General features: G+C 36.2%; 1 protein-coding gene across 7 annotated transcripts in view; it reads right to left on the bottom strand.

Moving 5' to 3' along the window:
• The window catches only part of LOC124397301 (hemicentin-1-like), an 85,021-nt gene that overhangs the window by 15,353 nt on the left and 50,877 nt on the right, over nucleotides 1–18,791 (bottom strand). For all 7 annotated transcript variants that reach the window (XM_046866843.1, XM_046866841.1, XM_046866844.1 and 4 more), the window contains 2 exons: nucleotides 15,463–15,616; nucleotides 759–940 (listed from right to left, as the gene is read on the bottom strand). In XM_046866843.1, the coding sequence (XP_046722799.1) occupies nucleotides 759–940; nucleotides 15,463–15,616 (336 nt within the window). The remainder of the gene's footprint in view (nucleotides 1–758; nucleotides 941–15,462; nucleotides 15,617–18,791) is intronic.

Here is an 18,791-nt window from a genome sequence, read left to right as displayed (position 1 = left end):
CCAGCATTTCTTACAAATTATAGTAACATGATTTTTCCTCTGGGATGAATAATATGATCTATCTAGTAATCTCATTTTAGCCTTTAAAGCATTACTGCATTTCAGTGCTTTGAGTTCCTGGATTAAAAATGGCTCTCTAGATCGTATATTTAATTTAATCTGTTGAATAAAGATATAATTATGGTTTCTCCCTGATTTAATGTCACAGTGGAGGTAAAAAGATGATCATAACTTGACTTTTGGTTGAATTTCCACACAACTGAAGGAGAATTTGTTTAAACACATTGTTCATTAACTTATTTTATTGTTTAACAAGAATTTATAGATTTATTTATTAGGTGGATTCACATAAAGAATTAAACACTTGGCATGCTGTTATTGGAAAAAAAGTTCAACTATTGGGGAGTTGAAACAGAGTTACTACAAGCACTACAATGTTAATTATTTTCCTACAATATTATTCTCTAAAGTGTTTTTTTCCTATTATACCATAACAATTTACTATTTAAAACATGTTTTTCTTTTTTTTACTTTGCATCCATGAATTAAGTTGCACAATCTGCAAAACAACCTGGTTCCTGTTATCACTTTCTATATAAACAGCACAAGGGCACATTTTTTCTTTCCCAAAACTTTCTTGGCTATGACTGTTCACCTTAATATAACTATAAGATACAACATGAATGTTTATGATTGTTATATTTATGAAATAATGTGTAGTGTGCTGTGGATTGTGATTAGAGTGTGTGTGGTTCTACCTTCAGTGTGTAGCTGGAGAGTGTAACTGCCTGTTAACGCTCCTCCTGCATCAATGGCGTCTAAACTGTATGTTCCAGAGTCGCTTCTCTCTGCACTGGTTAGTATCATAGTATTATTCTCTTTAACAAACTGCCATCTGGGGAAATTTGGTTTTGATGTGTCAGGGATGTTTTTTCTAAATCTTATAATTGTATAATAGGTAGATGTCTTGTCTCTAATGTTTAGGTTAAACCCATACGCTGGAGGTATTTGCAGGTGAAGTCGTTCTCCCAGAGCTACATAACACTGATCACTCTTATTAAATTTATACACAACAGGATCCTGAAACAGCAAACCTACAGAGAAAGTAAAACAAATCAATAGCATTTTGTTAATAATGAAAAACACTTCTGATCCACGTTAACCCTATTATTACAGCAGAGCTGGAGTTCATTTATATTTTATATATTTTCAATAAATTAATAACATGTCGTTTTGTGTTTACACTGAATAATCTGCTACAATGAAGACCAGATTTGATTTAAAATTGATTATTTTTATAATTTATTTAAAATTCTAAGTGCAAATAAGCTCGTTTGAGTTATTAATATTAAATTTAGAAAACAAGAAGAAGAAATAATTCAGAAAAAACATGTTTACACATAGTATGAAAGTGTTTATTTATAGCGTTACTTAATTTGAAAAATATTTTTAGGACTAAACCCTAAATATTAAATGCATAAAATATGACGTTTCTATAATAAACTACACCAATATGACACTGAGAGCTCATCATGAGAACACACTGTATTTATATTGAACTAAAGATCACCAAAATGTCCAGAAAGCTGCAGATATACAGGAGAAGGTTCACTGGCTGTGTGTTGCTCGATTATATTAATGTTCATGGGAAAAGCTAAAGAATGTTGTCCAGTCTGTCCAATTTTTGTTATAATTTCTGATGACAATGATGATGATGATGATGGTTGTGTCTATTTTCATGTTTTACTTGATAAAGCGATGGAAAATATCTGTGTCTCTCTGTTACCTTTATTATATTTTTATACCAATGAGAAGTGATAACTTAGTAGTTAAGATGTTGGAATTATGATCTGAAGGTTGTGAGGTTCCTGCTCTATCTATCTATCTATCTATCTATCTATCTATCTATCTATCTATCTATCTATCTATCTATCTATCTATCTATCTATCTATCTATCTATCTATCTATCTATCTATCTATCTATCTATCTATCTATCTATCTATCTATCTATGCAGTTTTCATTTATTATTTTAAAACACTATTTTCTACACAATCCCAGAAATTATTAATTGTTTTTATCACTTTTTAAATCAGAATGATCTCAGCAGCCACAAGAGAGCTGTGAAATCTGTTCCCACAAAGTGTGTTTCTGCAAAATATTACAAACTGTAGTGCAGATCAGTAAGTTCCTCTTGAGAAAAGTTAAATTTTTAGCATAATTAAATTATGTTCCTGGAGGAAACCTACCCGAGGCAGCTCCTATGAACATCATCAGGATTCCAAAGATGGACTGCATTTTTTTCCTCAGAGAAGAGAATTAGTCCAGAGAAGAGAATTAGTCCAGAGAAGAGAAGTACAAACAACCAGCAGCCCACAGAAGAACTGAAGGGAAATGAACACAGTGCTGTTCTTCCTGAAGCTTTTCACTAGCTGTAGATTTTTACAGTTACACACACTCACACACACACACACACACACACACACACACACACACACAGAGCTTTAGCTGTACATACAGTGTAAATCTGTGGGTAAATGTTTTACATGAAAATAAATTTTCTCCTGTAAGAAGAAAAAAAGAGGAAGTAAGATCACATTTATGCAGCAGCCACTTCCTGTTTTCTTTCCCTAAGAAATGGACAGAATGCTAGAATTGGTTTCAGTAACTTTTACAAGTAATTTAGCTTCATGCTTAATGTGTCTGCAGAACTTTTAATTCCACTGACTGACAACTGACACATTCTTCTCTATTAAGTGTCTTAACAATATTCTAATCGTTTTATCTGGAAAGTGGTTGATTTGCACTGATATATTTTATGTTATAGTGAACTTTTAATTCTTTAATTCTGGTGTGTTTCAAAAAATTAATCAACAATGAGGTGGTGTGATAAAGCAGATTTAATGTGCATTACATTACATTTAATGTTGTATATTGTCCAAAAGGTGTAATAGTAGATTCTCAAGAAGAGGTTGTGGAACTTGGGCATTTCGGGTGAGGAGCTCTGGAGTTCTGTTTCTGGTTATAATGATGGCTCACTGCTATTTAAATCATTATGCAGTTGGTAAATTTCTGGTTCTCAGACACATTTTTAAATTTGGTTAACCTCAGTGGTGGGCCGTGCATTTCACACCTAGGCTTTCAGTGATGTCCTACCTGAACCAATCCACCTGCTATGACCATCATTATAGAGTTTAGACCGGCAGAGAAGATCTTACTTTCTCTTCTGATTACAATATAAACATATTTTTTTGATTAACTTCATACAGACAGAAACAAGCATTGTGTATAATTATTTCATTATAATTATACAGAAACAAGCATTGTGTATATTTATTTCATTATAATTCAGAAAAAGGAGACTTCAGTCCTAACTTTATCGTATTAATCATATCCTCATTTTAATGGTGTTCAAGAATATTCAGAAATTGTACTGAATGAAATCCTTATCCAGTATCGTGGCAAAAAAAAAAACAATAACATCAGCTGAGTGTAGTATTAAACACCTACAAACTGAAAATCACACAACTGAAAATATTTCTTACTACCCACTGAAATTTACAGCCATCAGAGCAGCACATCTTATACGACTATGGGGAATGTGTGAGGATTTATTTTTATAGTAAAAATCTATTTATTTCAAAAATCCCCCCCAAAAAACATTAAGCAATCAGACTCAAAAAACATTTAAAAATGGTCCTCACCTGAGTCAGCATTTTATAGCCCCTAGATAGGAAATGAGGATGACAACAGAAGCTGAGTTCAAGAATTTGGGGATCACACCCTCTGGTGGCAGGTTGGTGAATTGCCGCATATGAATGTTAAAGCTGCTATTTAATACTAATCAGCACATGGCAGATCCAAACATGACACCAATCATCCCCATCTATTATTAAGCTATAGAAGTTTCAAAATCAGCAATTATGTCCTTTAATATCAAAACAGGAAAGACATATTTATTATTTTGCACCCTGTTACATTGCTTTATTGCTTTATTCTCTAGACGGTAAAAAAATCCTCTATTTCTAAATCCTCTGTGGAAAAAGAAAGAAATTAAATGCTAAAATGATCAATGATTTAAATAAATATTAAAATGTAAGTTGTTAAAATTATTTAAAATGATCAACAACTCATGTATGGCCACATGACCATTTATAGTAATTATTTTGTTCTCAACACGACTATGTCTGTGATATCTATGATAACAGTGTGCAGCAAGTATCAGGTGGAATTATATATGTAACATTCTTTATTTTAGGTTTAAGACACATGTATGAGTGAAACAAAAGTCCTGAGAAATCATTCCAAGGTGAAAGTATTGATAAATCCGCCTCAATTAAAGGTGAAAGTATTCAGTATCCAGCCAAAAATCTACTGAACCCAACTGCTATAAATGCTACCACTAGGGGGCATGTTACCAGCAACAGAAATTCATTTGTGTGTGTCAGCATGTTTATTTCTTCAGAATTTGTCCTATCATAGATTTCACATTTTGAATGATTTTTACATGCCATGTACAATCAGTTTCTCATAAAGAGCATCACATATATGAAGCTCTACGACTTGGGTTCATTTCCCCCCCGCCAAGAAATCTGTCATGATTCATTATATTGAATTTAAATTCTGTTATAATGAATTTTCCAGTGATCCTAGTGCTTTTTTAATATAATGGAAAATGTGAAAACCTAGTTATAATTTATGGTATAATAATGTCCCTTCAGTTAAACATGCTCTTGATAAACCAGTGACCAGTGGACATCAATCTAGAGATCTAGACCATCTAGAGATGCTTCCACCTCATCCATCCATTAATTTACTCAGCAACTCAAGAACTTAGAGGATGGATTTGGACTGTAATTAATAGCAACAGTCTACTACAATGTACAATCATGATGATGTGACATCTTTATCAGATAAGCCTTTAGTTGTTATTATAACAGATTGTTTAATCCTGCACAATCACATACTTAACATTCTTTTTTACAGTAATGACATCTGAATAAACACACCACAAAACAACTTTAACCAGTTGTGTTTAGAAAAAGAACTCATTAGGTTTACTTAATGAAAAAAAAAATTGTTTAAAACTTCCTATGCATAGATTTGGGCAAACATTTAAAAGAAAGAAAAATATTTAAGGAAACAACTCAAAATCTCAAAACGTCTTACAATCAGTTGTTCTTTGTTTTCTGTAGATTCTGGTGTAGATATAAAAAGCTCCCACTAACAGTGACAGCAGGATGATGAGGCACATGGGCACAAGCAATTTATTGGTTAATGTAGACCATAGAGAAGCACTAAGGGACTTTGATCTAAAAGAACTAAAACCCTTGTGTCAAAACATGATTTTTGCTATTAAGGAAATTGAAGTTATGTTGTTCCAATTCAGGTGTAAATGATTAATTTATATCTCAAATCCTCCATTGATTTCTATCCTCTACAAGCAGAGGACATGCTCTTCCAACCCTTTCTGTAATATGTAAAGAATAAAAAAATCTGTTGCAAAATGAAAAAAACTTACATCAAGTGAATAGATCATGTTTTTATCCTGTATTTTATGGACACATTGTATAATGTACTTATTTACACAAATCCACAATCATCTGATCTTTCTACTGGCTCTAGTAGCATTATAATAGATATTTTAATTCTGCACAATTACACATATTACTTTCTTTTTTCTGTAATGTTTTCCAGGAAATTCTCATCACAAGTAAACTTAGCTTTAATTGTGAAAATGAGTGAGTGTTCTGTACCGAATGCTGAACAGATACAAATGTAGTTTAAGACAGATATAATAAACAGTATCTACTCAGACAGGATATTGTAGGACAGGCTTGAATCAAATATCCAGTACAAATAAGTCTTAGATCAAGAAGTGGCACACAGGATTGTTAAACTGAATGAATCAAAGTCCTTTTAAACTGTGGCTGTGAGTGAGTGTGTAATTGTAAACAGGTGAATAATAAGTGTGAGGGTGATTGTGAGGGTGTGTTGGGAGTTGGAGTCCTGGGCAGCCATGTTTGATGGCCACAAAGTCTAATGGGAAATGGAGTCTGAGTACAGCAGAGACCTGACAAGTAACACCTTAAAATGCTGACTTTATACATAAACTCTATACAGCTTTACACATGCAAACACAAACATTTAGACTGGCTAAACAAGTGTGTGTATAAAAATCAAAATACTGAATATTTAAGAACATTAAAAATAAATGAAATAAATGTTTTCTCTGTTAACAATCTTTTATTTCAGCTTATGCATTTCTGGATGAATTGCTGCCATTGAGGAGAGCATCTTCTTACTAACTCTTCTTCCCAAACCAGGTTTACTGAGCTTCCTGATCTGTGGAAGGAAATGACACTTGTGTGATCACTGTACTTATGTCACAACGGAAGCTTTAGACATTCACATTTTCTAGCTGCTTGTTATCTTTTTTACTTTATGTGATATTTTCATCAATATGGACTCATGTGCATGTGCACAATGTCCATGTTAGTGTGTGTTAAAATCTTACTCTTAATTATTCTCCGTCTCCTGGAGATTCTGGTGTATAAATTTGCTCCCACTAACAGCGACAGCAGGATGAGGATTTCAAAACTCCAGACAAGCACAAACAACTCTGAAGAAGAGAGAAAGAAAGAAAGAGAGAGAGAGAGAGAGAGAGAGAGAGAGAGAGAGAGAGAGAGATGGCAGTACTTTGTATCTGTTTTATAATATTAATGTGTTATTTTTACTGTATCTACAAGAAATCTGATCAGGAATTTTGACTAAAAGACGAACCCTAGGTATCTGCTGTGTTTTTGGTCAGTAAGAAATCGTTAGTCTCAGGAAGGGAAAAGCACACAAAAAAATATAAGACCACCAGGAAAATAGAGAAACTAAGAGACGTATCATAATTACACTGTGTGAATTGAGTCACTGCAGAAAAATAAGAATAGATCATAATTTTAATGGATTATTTTGGGAAAAGCAGCTTAGTGGTGATTCACACATTTGATTCAGGTATTCAGGTGTATTCTCCACTGTGCTAGTGGCAGATGATTGTAGCAGCTAAATCATTCAAAATCTTCTGCTTAGAGAGAGAACAACATCCAACCTTTTCTGCTAATAGATGATGAAAAACATGCAGGTGGGCGTGTCCATGATCTACTTCCTGTTGGACACACCAGATCCTGCCTGTCTGAGCGTCCACTTAGCAACACTGGAGCACCACAGGGATCAGTGCGCTAAACCTTCCTTATTACCCTGTACACTGCAGACTTTCAGTACAGGTTGACCTTCTGCCACCTTCACAAATGTTCTAATGATTTTGTGGTATTCGGGTGCATCAGGGTGGACAGGAGGAAGGGTGCAGGGACCTGTATTTAATTTTCTGGAACGCAAATACAGTCTGCTCCTTAATGTGGCCAAGTCAAAGAAGATGGTAGTGGACTAGAGGAGGAAGAGGCAACCAACCTGCTCGATTACCATCATAGGTCAGGATATTGACCTTTTTGAAACCTATAGATAACTTGGTGTCAGTCTAGACAACAGTCTGGATGAGAAGATTAGATTAGATTACATTAGATTAGATTAGATTAGTTTAGATTAATTAGATTTTAGGAATTTTAGGTCCTTTACTGTTAAAGATTTTGGAGATTTTTGTACCAGTGTGTGGTAGCCAGTGTAGTTTTCTGCAGTATGCTCGGGAGTAAGCACCAGGGCTGGAGATGCAAAAAAGTTGAAAAATCTGATTAAGAAATGTCACTCTGAGCTCCTCAATAGATATCTTTAGAGTGGAAATAAATTTTATGTATAAATATTTTATTATTATTTAATTTTTTATTTTATATTGGGAGGTGGTAGGTTAGTGGTTAATGCATTTGAATTCAGCTCCAAAGGTCGTGAGCAAGGCCCTTAACCCCATTTCTGCTTAGTTGTATGAGTATTATAATTGTAATTCCTTCTGGATAAGGGTGTGTGCCAAATGCCATAAATGTAATAAATATATAAACATACACACAAACAGTTGTAGTTCCTCTTTTGAAATAATCATGATGCATTTCCATGTCCTGAACTATTTACTTACGTAGAAACTCTTGGATAGTATTATGGGTTGGGTTAATTGTTTTGTTGACTACTGAGGGAATCGTACCAAAGCTTGTGAAGTTGTGGGTTCTGAAAATGCACATCCATGGCCTATGACTGGAACATACTCTAATGACAAGCATGGCATTTTCTTTTCTTCACAAAGCATGAACATAAACACTAAACACTCTTTTATCATCGTTGTTGTTATTGCTTAACTGATTGTTAATAAAAGACAGACTCACCTGGACATGGCTGCAGTACAGTAGTTTTGTGACTTTGGCTGACGTGATTTTTTACGTAGCAGGTGACGTTTCCATGATGCCCTTTATTCAGTGTGTGTGTGCTGGTCCCGTTCTCCAGTTGAGAGAGTGTGTCTCCAGTCCAGCTGTAGGTGAGGTCGTCTCCTTCAGCAGAACAGTGCACTTTAATGTCCTCAGAGGCCAAGCATTTGTACCACACACTGACTGAGGACACCTGAGCTGCAAGTTGCAGATTCCAGAAATAAAAGAATTGTTATTAAAAGAGCTCTGCTTCATATATTCCTCACTCCTGATTTCCTCCAGCATTTCTTACAAATAAATAGTACCATGATTTTTCCTCTGGGATGAATAATATGATTCATCTAGTAATCTCATTTTAGCCTTTAAAGCATTACTGCATTTCAGTGCTTTGAGTTTCTGGATTACAAATGGCTCTCTAGATCGTATATTTAATTTGATCTGTTGAATATAGATATAATTATGAACCCAGCCATTAGGGGGGCACAAGCCAGTGCACTCTTAGTGCCGGTCCCAAGCCCGGGTAAATGGGGAGGGTTGCGTTAGGAAGGGCATCCAGCGTAAAACATGTGCCAAATCAATGCGGATCACACAGGACAATTTCATACCGGATCGGTCGAGGCCCGGGTGAACAACGACCGCCACAGGTATCGTTAGCCGACAGGGTACCGGTGGAAATTGGGCTACTGTTGGCCGAAGGAGGAGAAGGAGAGGAGGAAGACGTCTTCAGAGACGGCAGGAAAAGGAGCAGTGTAGGAGAGTAGAGGTTCGGGTTGGTAGTTTAAATGTTGGTACTATGACGGGTAAAGGGAGAGAGATAGCTGATATGATGGTAAGGAGAAAGGTAGATATGCTGTGTGTTCAGGAGACCAAGTGGAAAGGGAGTAAGGCCAGGAACATTGGAGCTGTGTTTAAACTGTTTTATTATGGTGTGGATGGGAAGAGAAATGGTGTAGGGGTGATTCTGAAGGAAGAGTACAGTAAGAGTGTAGTGGAGGTGAAGAGTTTCTGATAGGGTGATGATCGTGAAGGTGGAAGTTGAAGGATGATGATAAATGTCATCAGTGCCTATGCTCCACAAGTTGGCTGTGAGATGGAGGAAAAGGAAAGATTCTGGAGTGAATTAGATGATCTGGTAGATGGTGTACCTAGGAAAGAACGATTGGTGATTGGGGCAGACTTTAATGGGCATGTAGGTGAAGGAACAGAGGTGATGAGGAGGTGATGGGTAGGTATGGTTTTAAGGAGAGGAATGTGGAAGGGCAGATGGTGGTAGATTTTGCTAAAAGGATGGAAATGGCAGTGGTGAACACGTATTTTAAGAAGAAGGAGGATCATAGGGTGACGTATAGGAGTGGAGGAAGGTGCACACAGGTGGACTATGTGCTATGCAGGAGATGCAACCTGAAGGAGATTGGAGACTGTAAGGTGTTGGCGGGGACAGTGTAGCTAGACAGCATCGGATGGTGGTCTGTAGGATGGTTTTGGAGGCGAAGAAGAAGAGGAGGAATGTAAGGATTGAAAGAAGAATAAGATGGTGGAAACTGAAGGAGGAAGAGTGTAGTGTGAGGTTCAGGAAGAGGTCAGACAGGGGCTCAGTGGTGGTGAAGAGGTGCGGATGATTGGGGAACTACTGCAGGAGTGATGAGGAGGCAGCTAGAAAAGTACTTGGTGTGACATCTGGAAATAGAAAGCAAGACAAGGAGACATGTTGGTGGAATGGGAAGTGCAGGAGAGCATTAGGGGAAAGAGGTTGGCAAAACAGAAGTGGGATCGACAGAGTGATGAGAAAAGTAGGCAGGAGTACAAGGAGATGCGGCAGCAGGTAAAAGGATGTGGCGAAAGCCAAGGAAAAGGCATATGAGGAGCTGTATAAGAGGTTGGACACTAAGGAAGGAGAAAAGGAGTTATACCGATTGGCCAGGCAGAGGGACCGAGCTGGGAAGGATGTACTGCAAGTTAGAGCAATAAAGGATGGAGAGGAAATGTGTTGACTAGTGAGGAGAGTGTGTTGAGAAGGTGGAGGAGTATTTTGAGCAGCTGATGAATGAGGAAAATCACAGAGAGAAGGTTGGAGGATGTGGAGTTGGTGAAGCAGGATGTAGATAGGATTAGTAAGAAGGAAGTGAGAGCAGCGATGAAGAATGGAAAGTCGGTTGGACCAGATGACATACCGGTAGAGGCGTGGAGAAGTTTAGGAGAGATGGCAGTGGAGTTTTTAACCAGATTGTTTAACAGGATTCTGGAAGGGAGAGGATGCCTGAGGAATGGAGAAGGAGTGTGCTGGTACCGATCTTTAAGCATAAGGAGATGTGCAGACCTGCAGTAACTACAGGGGAATTAAGTTGATCAGTCACACCATGAAGTTATGGGAAAGAGTAGTGGAAGCCAGGCTGAGAGAAGAGGTGACCATCTGTGAGCAACAGTATGGTTTCATGCCGAGGAAGAGCACCACAGATGCCTTATTTGCTTTGAGGATGTTGATGGAGAAGTATAGAGAAGGACAGAAGGAATTGCATTGTGTATTTGTGGATTTAGAAAGCGTCGACAGAGTGCCAAGAGAGGAGTTGTGGTATTGTATGAGGAAGTCAGGTGTGTCAGAGAATTATGTAAGGGTGGTGCAGGACATGTATGAGGACAGTGTGACGGCAGTGAAGTGTGCAGTAGGTATGACAGACTGGTTCAGAGTGAAGGTTGGACTGCATCAAGGATCGGCCCTGAGCCCTTTCCTGTTTGCAGTGGTGATGGACAGGTTGACGGACGAGGTCAGACAGGAGTCTCCCTGGACTATGATGTTTGCAGATGATATTGTGATTTGTGGTGAGAGTAGAGAGCAGGTTGAGAAGAGCCTGGAGAGGTGGAGATATGCACTGGAGAGAAGGGGAATGAAAGTCAGTAGGAGTAAGACAGAGTACATGTGTGTGAATGAGAGGGAGGGCAGTGGGTGATGCGGTTGCAGGAGAAGAGGTGGAGAAGGTGGAGGAGTTCAGGTACCTGGGGTCAACAGTGCAAAGTAATGGAGAGTGTGTTAGAAGTAAAGAAAAGAGTGCAGGCAGGGTGGAGTGGGTGGAGAAGAGTGACAGGAGTGATTTGTGATAGTAGGGTATCTGCAAGAATGAAAGGAAAGTTTATAGGACTGTGGTGAGACCTGCGATGTTGTATGGATTAGAGACAGTGGCATTGAGTAAAAGGCAGGAGGCAGAGCTGGAGGTAGCAGAGCTGAAGATGTTAAGGTTTTCGTTGGGAGTGACGAGGATGGACAAGATTAGAAATGAGTTTATTAGAGGACAGCACATGTAGGATGTTTTGGTGACAAGGTGAGGAGGCGAGATTGAGATGGTTTGGACATGTGCAGAGAAGGGACATGAATTATATTGGTAGATGAATGCTGAAGATGGAGCCACCAGGTAGGAGGAAAAGAGGAAGGCCAAGGAGGAGGTTCATGGATGTGGTGAGGGAAGACATGCAGGTAGTTAGTGTGAAAGAGGCAGATGTAGAGGACAGGGTGGTATGGAGACGGATGATCCGCTGTGGCAACCCCTAATGGGAGCAGCCGAAAGAAGAAGAAGAAAATAGATATAATTATGCTTTAAACACTTTCAATAAATTAATAACATGTCGTATTGTGTTTACACTGAATAATCTGCTACAATAAAGACAGGGTTTGATTTAAAATTGATTATTTTTATAATTTATTTAAAATTCTAAGTGCAAATAAGCTAGTTTGAGTTATTAATATTAAATTTAGAAAACAAGAAGAAGAAATAATTCAGAATAAAACATGTTTACACATAGTATGAAAGTATTTATTTATAGCGTTACTTAATTAGAAAATATTTTTAGGACTAAACCCTGAATATTAAATGCATAAAATGTGACATTTCTATAATAAACTACACCAATATGACACTGAGAGCTCATCATGATAACACACTGTATTTATATTGAACTAAAGATCACCAAAATGTCCAGAAAACTGCAGATTGAGCCTCTGGGATGAATAATATGATTTATCTAGTAATCTCATTTTAGCCTTTAAAACGTTACTGCATTCCAGTGCTTTGAGTTCCTGGATTACAAATGGCTCTCTAGATCGTATCTTTAATTTGATCTGTTGAATAAAGATATAATTATGGTTTCTACCTGATTTAATGTCACAGTGGAGGTGAAAAGATGATCATAACTGCATGGAAAACAACATGGCGTCTGTTATCACTTTCTCTATAAACAGCATAAGTGTGTATTTTTTCTTTCCCAAACCTTTTTTGGCTATCACTGTTCACCTTAATACAACTAAAAGACAGAAAGAAAGAAAGAAAGAAAGAAAGAAAGAAAGAAAGAAAGAAAGAAAGAAAGAAAGAAAGAAAGAAAGAAAGAAAGAAAGAATACAAAACTATATATTGTGTTTTCAATTCAACCAAGTTAAATTATAATGAACTGTTTATTTAAAAAAAGGACATATTTTATATAAAACTGTAAGCTCAGTTTATATGTATATTATTGCAGGTTAAATGCTCGAATCTGAACATTTCTATGCATACATTTCATGCATAAGAGCTTGATCAGCTTGTACACTGTATAATCTGAAAGCAAAAATAATAACAAAATCCAGAAACTAAATTTATATAAACTTTGTTTAGATTTTGGAGCTTTTTACTTAGATGACAATTATTTAACATTTATGAAAGGAGTCTATATGTGTGTTATATTTATGAAATAATGTGTATTGTGCTGTGTATTGTGAATAGAGTGTGTGTGGTTCTACCTTCAGTGTGTAGCTGGAGAGTATAAATGCCTGTTAAAGCTCCTCCTGCATCAATGGCGTCTAAAATGTATGTTCCAGAGTCGCTTCTCTCTGCACTGGTTAGTATCATAGTATTATTCTCTTTAACAAACTGCCATCTGTGTAGATCTGATTTTGCCACGATTTGTTTATTTCTAAATCGTATAATTGTACGATTGCCAGATGTCTTGTCTCTCATGTTTAGGTTAAACCCATCTGCTGGAGGTATTTGCAGGTGAAGTCGTTCTCCCAGAGCTACATAACACTGATCATTCTTGTTAAATTTATAGACAACAGGATCCTGAAACAGCAAACCTACAGAGAAAGTGAAACAAATCAATAGCATTTTGTTAATAATGAAAAACACCTCTGATCCACTGTAACTCCATTATTACAGCAGAGCTGGAGTTCATTTATATTTCATATACTTTAAACACTTTCAATAAATTAATAACATGTCGTTTTGTGTTTACACTGAATAATCTGCTACAATGAAGACAGGATTTGTTTTAAAATTGGTTATTTTTATAATTTATTTAAAATTCTAAGTGCAAATAAGCTAGTTTGAGTTATTAATATTAAATTTAGAAAACAAGAAGAAGAAATAATTCAGAATAAAACATGTTTACACATAGTATGAAAGTGTTTATTTACAGCGTTACTTAATTAGAAAATATTTTTAGGACTAAATCCTGAATATTAAATGCCTAAAATATGACATTTCTATAATAAACTACACCAATATGACACTGAGAGCTTATCATGAGAACACACTGTATTTATATTGAACTAAAGATCACCAAAATGTCCAGAAAGCTGCAGATTTTACCTCTGGGATGAATAATATGATTTATCTAGTAATCTCATTTTAGTCTTTAAAACGTTACTGCATTTCAGTGCTTTGAGTTCCTGGATTACAAATGGCTCTCTAGATGGTATATTTAATTTGATCTGTTGAATATAGATATAATTATGGTTTCTCCCTGATTTAATGTCACAGTGGAGGTGAAAAGATTATCATAACTTGACTTTTGGTTGAATTTCCACACAACTGAAGGAGAATTTAATTAAACACATTGTTCATGAAATTATTTTAATGTTTAACAAGAATTTATAGATTTATTTATTAGGTGGATTCACATAAAGAATTAAACACTTGGCATGCTGTTATTGAAAATAAAAAAAGTTTTGGGGGTTTGAAACAGAGTTACTACAAGCACTACAATGTGAATTACTTCCCTACAATATTATTCTTTGACGTGTATTTTCTCTTATACCATAACAATTTGCGATCTATAACATGATTTTCCATTTTTTTATTTTGCATCCATGAATCGAGTTGCACTTTATGGAAAACAACATGGCACCTGTTATCACTTTCTCTATAAACAGCATAAGTGTGTATTTTTTCTTTCCCAAACCTTTCTTGGCTATCACTGTTCACCTTAATACAACTAAAAGAAAGAAAGAAAGAAAGAAAGAAAGAAAGAAAGAAAGAATACAAAACTATGTGTTTTGTTTTCAATTCATCTAAGTTACATTATAATGGACTGTTTATTTAAATAAAGGACATATTTTATATAAAACTATAGGCTCAGTTTATATGTATATTATTGCAGGTTAAATGCTAGAATCTGAACATTTCTATCTTTAGTTCTGGCTGTAAAATTAATAGTAATGCAGTAAAACATTAAGACATTTCAGGCATAAGAACTTGATCAGCTTGTACACTGTATAATCTGAAAGCAAAAATAATAATACAATCCAGAAACTGATTTCATATAAACTTTGTTAGGTTTTGGAGCTTTTTACTTAGATGACATTTATTTAACATTTATGAAAGGAGTCTATATGTGTGTGTGTGTGTGTGTGTGTGTGTGTGTGTGTGTGTGTGTGTGTGTGTGTGTGTGAAAGAAAGAGATAGCTAGCTAGCTAGCTGCTAGCTAGATAGAGAGAGAGAGAGAGAGAGAGAGAGAGAGAGAATGACTAGTTATTACAGCTATAATCCAGGTGAAGACAAAAAATATCCTGCTGCATGAAAGTTCCAGAAAAATGTGTTCATGTTGATTCCAGGTCTGTTTATGATTGTTATATTTATGAAATAATGTGTATTGTGCTGTGGATTGTGATTAGAGTGTGTGTGTGGTTCTACCTTCAGTGTGTAGCTGGAGAGTATATCTGCCTGTTAAAAATACTGCATCAAAGGTTTCTAAACTGTATGTTCCAGAGTCGCTTCTCTCTGCACTGGTTAGTATCATAGTATTATTCTCTTTAACAAACTGCCATCTGGGGAGATCTGATTTTGCCATTATTTGTTTATTTCTAAATCTTATAATTGTACGTATGGTAGATGTCTTGTTTCTCATGAGTAGGTTAAACGCATATGCTGGAGGTATTTGCAGGTGAAGTCGTTCTCCCAGAGCTACATAACACTGATCACTCTTATTAAATTTATAGACAACAGGATCCTGAAACAGCAAACCTACAGAGAAAGTGAAACAAATCAATAGCATTTTGTTAATAATGAAAAACACTTCTGATCCACTTTAACTCCATTATTACAGCAGAGCTGCAGTTCATTTATATTTCATATACTTTAAACACTTTCAATAAATTAATAACATGTCGTTTTGTGTTTACACTGAATAATCTGCTACAATGAAGACAGGGTTTGATTTGAAATTGATTAATTTTTTTTTTTTTTTTATAATTTATTTAAAATTCTAAGTGCAAATAAGCTAGGTTGAGTTATTAATATTAAATTTGGAAAACAAAAAGAAGAAATAATTCAACAAAAACATGTTTACACATAGTATGAAAGTGTTTATTTATAGCGTTACTTTAATTAGAAAATATTTTTAGGACTAAACCCTGAATATTAAATGGATAAAATATGACATTTCTATAATAAACTACACCAATATGACACTGAGAGCTCATCATGATAACACACTGTATTTATATTGAACTAAAGATCACCAAAATGTCCAGAAAGCTGCAGATATACAGGAGAAGGTTCACTGGCTGTGTGTTGCTCAATTATATTAATGTTCATGCGAAAAGCATGAACAATTACATCATTATGATGATGATGATGACGATGATGATGATGATGATGATGATGATGATTGTGGATGTTTTACTTGATAAATTAAAGCAAAGGAAAATATCTGTGTCTCTTTGTTACTTTTGTTATATTTTTATACCAACATATGAGCAGTGGTAACTTAGTAGTTAAGGTTATGAAATTCCTGATCTATCTATCTATCTATCTATCTATCTATCTATCTATCTATCTATCTATCTATCTATCTATCTATCTATCTATCTGTCTATCTATCTATCTGTCTATCTATCTATCTATCTATCTATCTATCTATCTATCTATCTATCTATCTACAGTGAGGAAAATAAGTATTTGAACACCCTGCTATTTTGCAAGTTGTCCCACTTAGAAATCATGGAGGGGTCTGAAATTGTCATCGTAGGTGCATGTCCACTGTGAGAGACATAATCTTAAAAAACAAATCCAGAAATCACAATATATGATTTTTTTACTATTTATTTGTATGATACAGCTGCAAATAAGTATTTTAACACCTGAGAAAGTCAATGTTAATATTTGGTACAGTAGCCTTTGTTTGCAATTACAGAGGTCAAACGTTTCCTGTAGTTTTTCACCAGGTTTGCACACACTGCAGGAGGGATTTTGGCCACTCCTCCACACAGATCTTCTCTAGATCAGTCAGGTTTCTGGCCTGTCGCTGAGAAACACAGAGTTTGAGCTCCCTCCAAAGATTCTCTATTGGGTTTAGGTCTGGAGACTGGCTAGGCCATGCCAGAACCTTGATATGCTTCTTACAGAGCCACTCCTTGGTTATCCTGGCTGTGTGCTTTGGGTCATTGTCATGTTGGAAGACCCAGCCTCGACCCATCTTCAATGCTCTAACTGAGGAAAGGAGGTCCCTAAAATCTCGCAATACATGGCCCCGGTCATCCTCTCCTTAATACAGTGCAGTCGCCCTGTCCCATGTGCAGAAAAACACCCTGAAAGCATGATGCTACCACCCCTATGCTTCACAGTAGGGATGGTGTTCTTGGGATGGTACTCATCATTCTTCTTCCTCCAAACACGTTTAGAGGAATTATGACCCAAAAATTCTATTTTGGTCTCATCTGATCACATGACTTTCTCCCATGACTCCTCTGGATCATCTAAATGGTCATTGGCAAACTTAAGATGTGCCTGGACATGTGCTGGTTTAAGCAGGGGAACCTTCCGTGCCATGCATGATTTCAAACCATGACATCTTAGTGTATTACCAACAGTAACCTTGGAAACGGTGGTCCCAGCTCTTTTCAGGTCATTGACCAGCTCCTCCCGTGTAGTTCTGGGCTGATTTCTTACCTTCCTTAGGATCATTGAGACCCCACGAGGTGAGATCTTGCATGGAGCCCCCTGTCCAAGGGAGATTGACAGTCATGTTTAGCTTCTTCCATTTTCTAATGATTGCTCCAACAGTGGACATTTTTTTACCAAGCTGCTTGGCAATTTCCACGTAGCCCTTTCCAGCCTTGTGGAGGTGTACAATTTTGTCTCTAGTGTCTTTGGACAGCTCTTTGGTCTTGGCCATGTTAATAGTTGGATTCTTACTGATTGTATGGGGTGGACAGGTGTCTTTATGCAGCTAACGACCTCAAACAGGTGCATCTAATTTAGGATAATAAATGTAGTGGAGGTGGACATTTTAAAGGCAGACTAACAGGTCTTTGAGGGTCAGAATTCTAGCTGATAGACAGGTGTTCAAATACTTATTTGCAGCTGTATCATACAAATAAATAGTTTAAAAATCATATATTGTGATTTCTGGATTTTTTTTTTTTTAGATTATGTCTCTCACAGTGGACATGCACCTACGATGACAATTTCAGACCCCTCCAAGATATCTAAGTGGGAGAACTTGCAAAAGAGCAGGGTGTTCAAATACTTATTTTCCTCACTGTATCTATCTATCTATCTATCTATCTATCTATCTATCTATCTATCTATCTATCTATCTATCTATCTAGTTTTCATTTATTACTTTATTACACAATAATTTCTACACAATCCCAGAAATTATACATATATACATATTATACATATATATATTTTTTTCATGTTAAAGACATCATCACTTTTTAAATCAGAATGATCTCAGCAGCCACAAGAGAGCTGTTAAAACTGTTCCCACAAAGTGTGTTTCTGCAAAATATTACAAACCGTAGTGCAGTGCAGTAAGTTTCTTTTGAGAAAAGTTACATTTTTAGCATAATTAAATTATTTTCCTGGAGGAAACCTACCCGAGGCAGCTCCTATGAACATCATCAGGATTCCAAAGATGGCCTGCATTTTTTTCTTCAGAGAAGAGAATTAGTCCAGAGAAGAGAATTAGTCCAGAGAAGAGAAGTACAAACAACCAGTAGCCCACAGAAGAACCGAAGGGAAATGAACACAGTGCTGTTCTTCCTGAAACTTTTCACTAGCTGTAGATTTTTACAGTTTAAAACACACATATACACACACACACACACACACACACACACACACACACACACACACACACACACACACACACAGAGCTATAGCTGTACATACAGTGTGGATGTTTGGGTAA

The sequence above is a fragment of the Silurus meridionalis genome, chromosome 14 (assembly GCF_014805685.1).
Source record: "Silurus meridionalis isolate SWU-2019-XX chromosome 14, ASM1480568v1, whole genome shotgun sequence".
Taxonomy (NCBI): domain Eukaryota; kingdom Metazoa; phylum Chordata; class Actinopteri; order Siluriformes; family Siluridae; genus Silurus; species Silurus meridionalis.
This window is presented reverse-complemented; position numbering and strand designations above follow the sequence as displayed.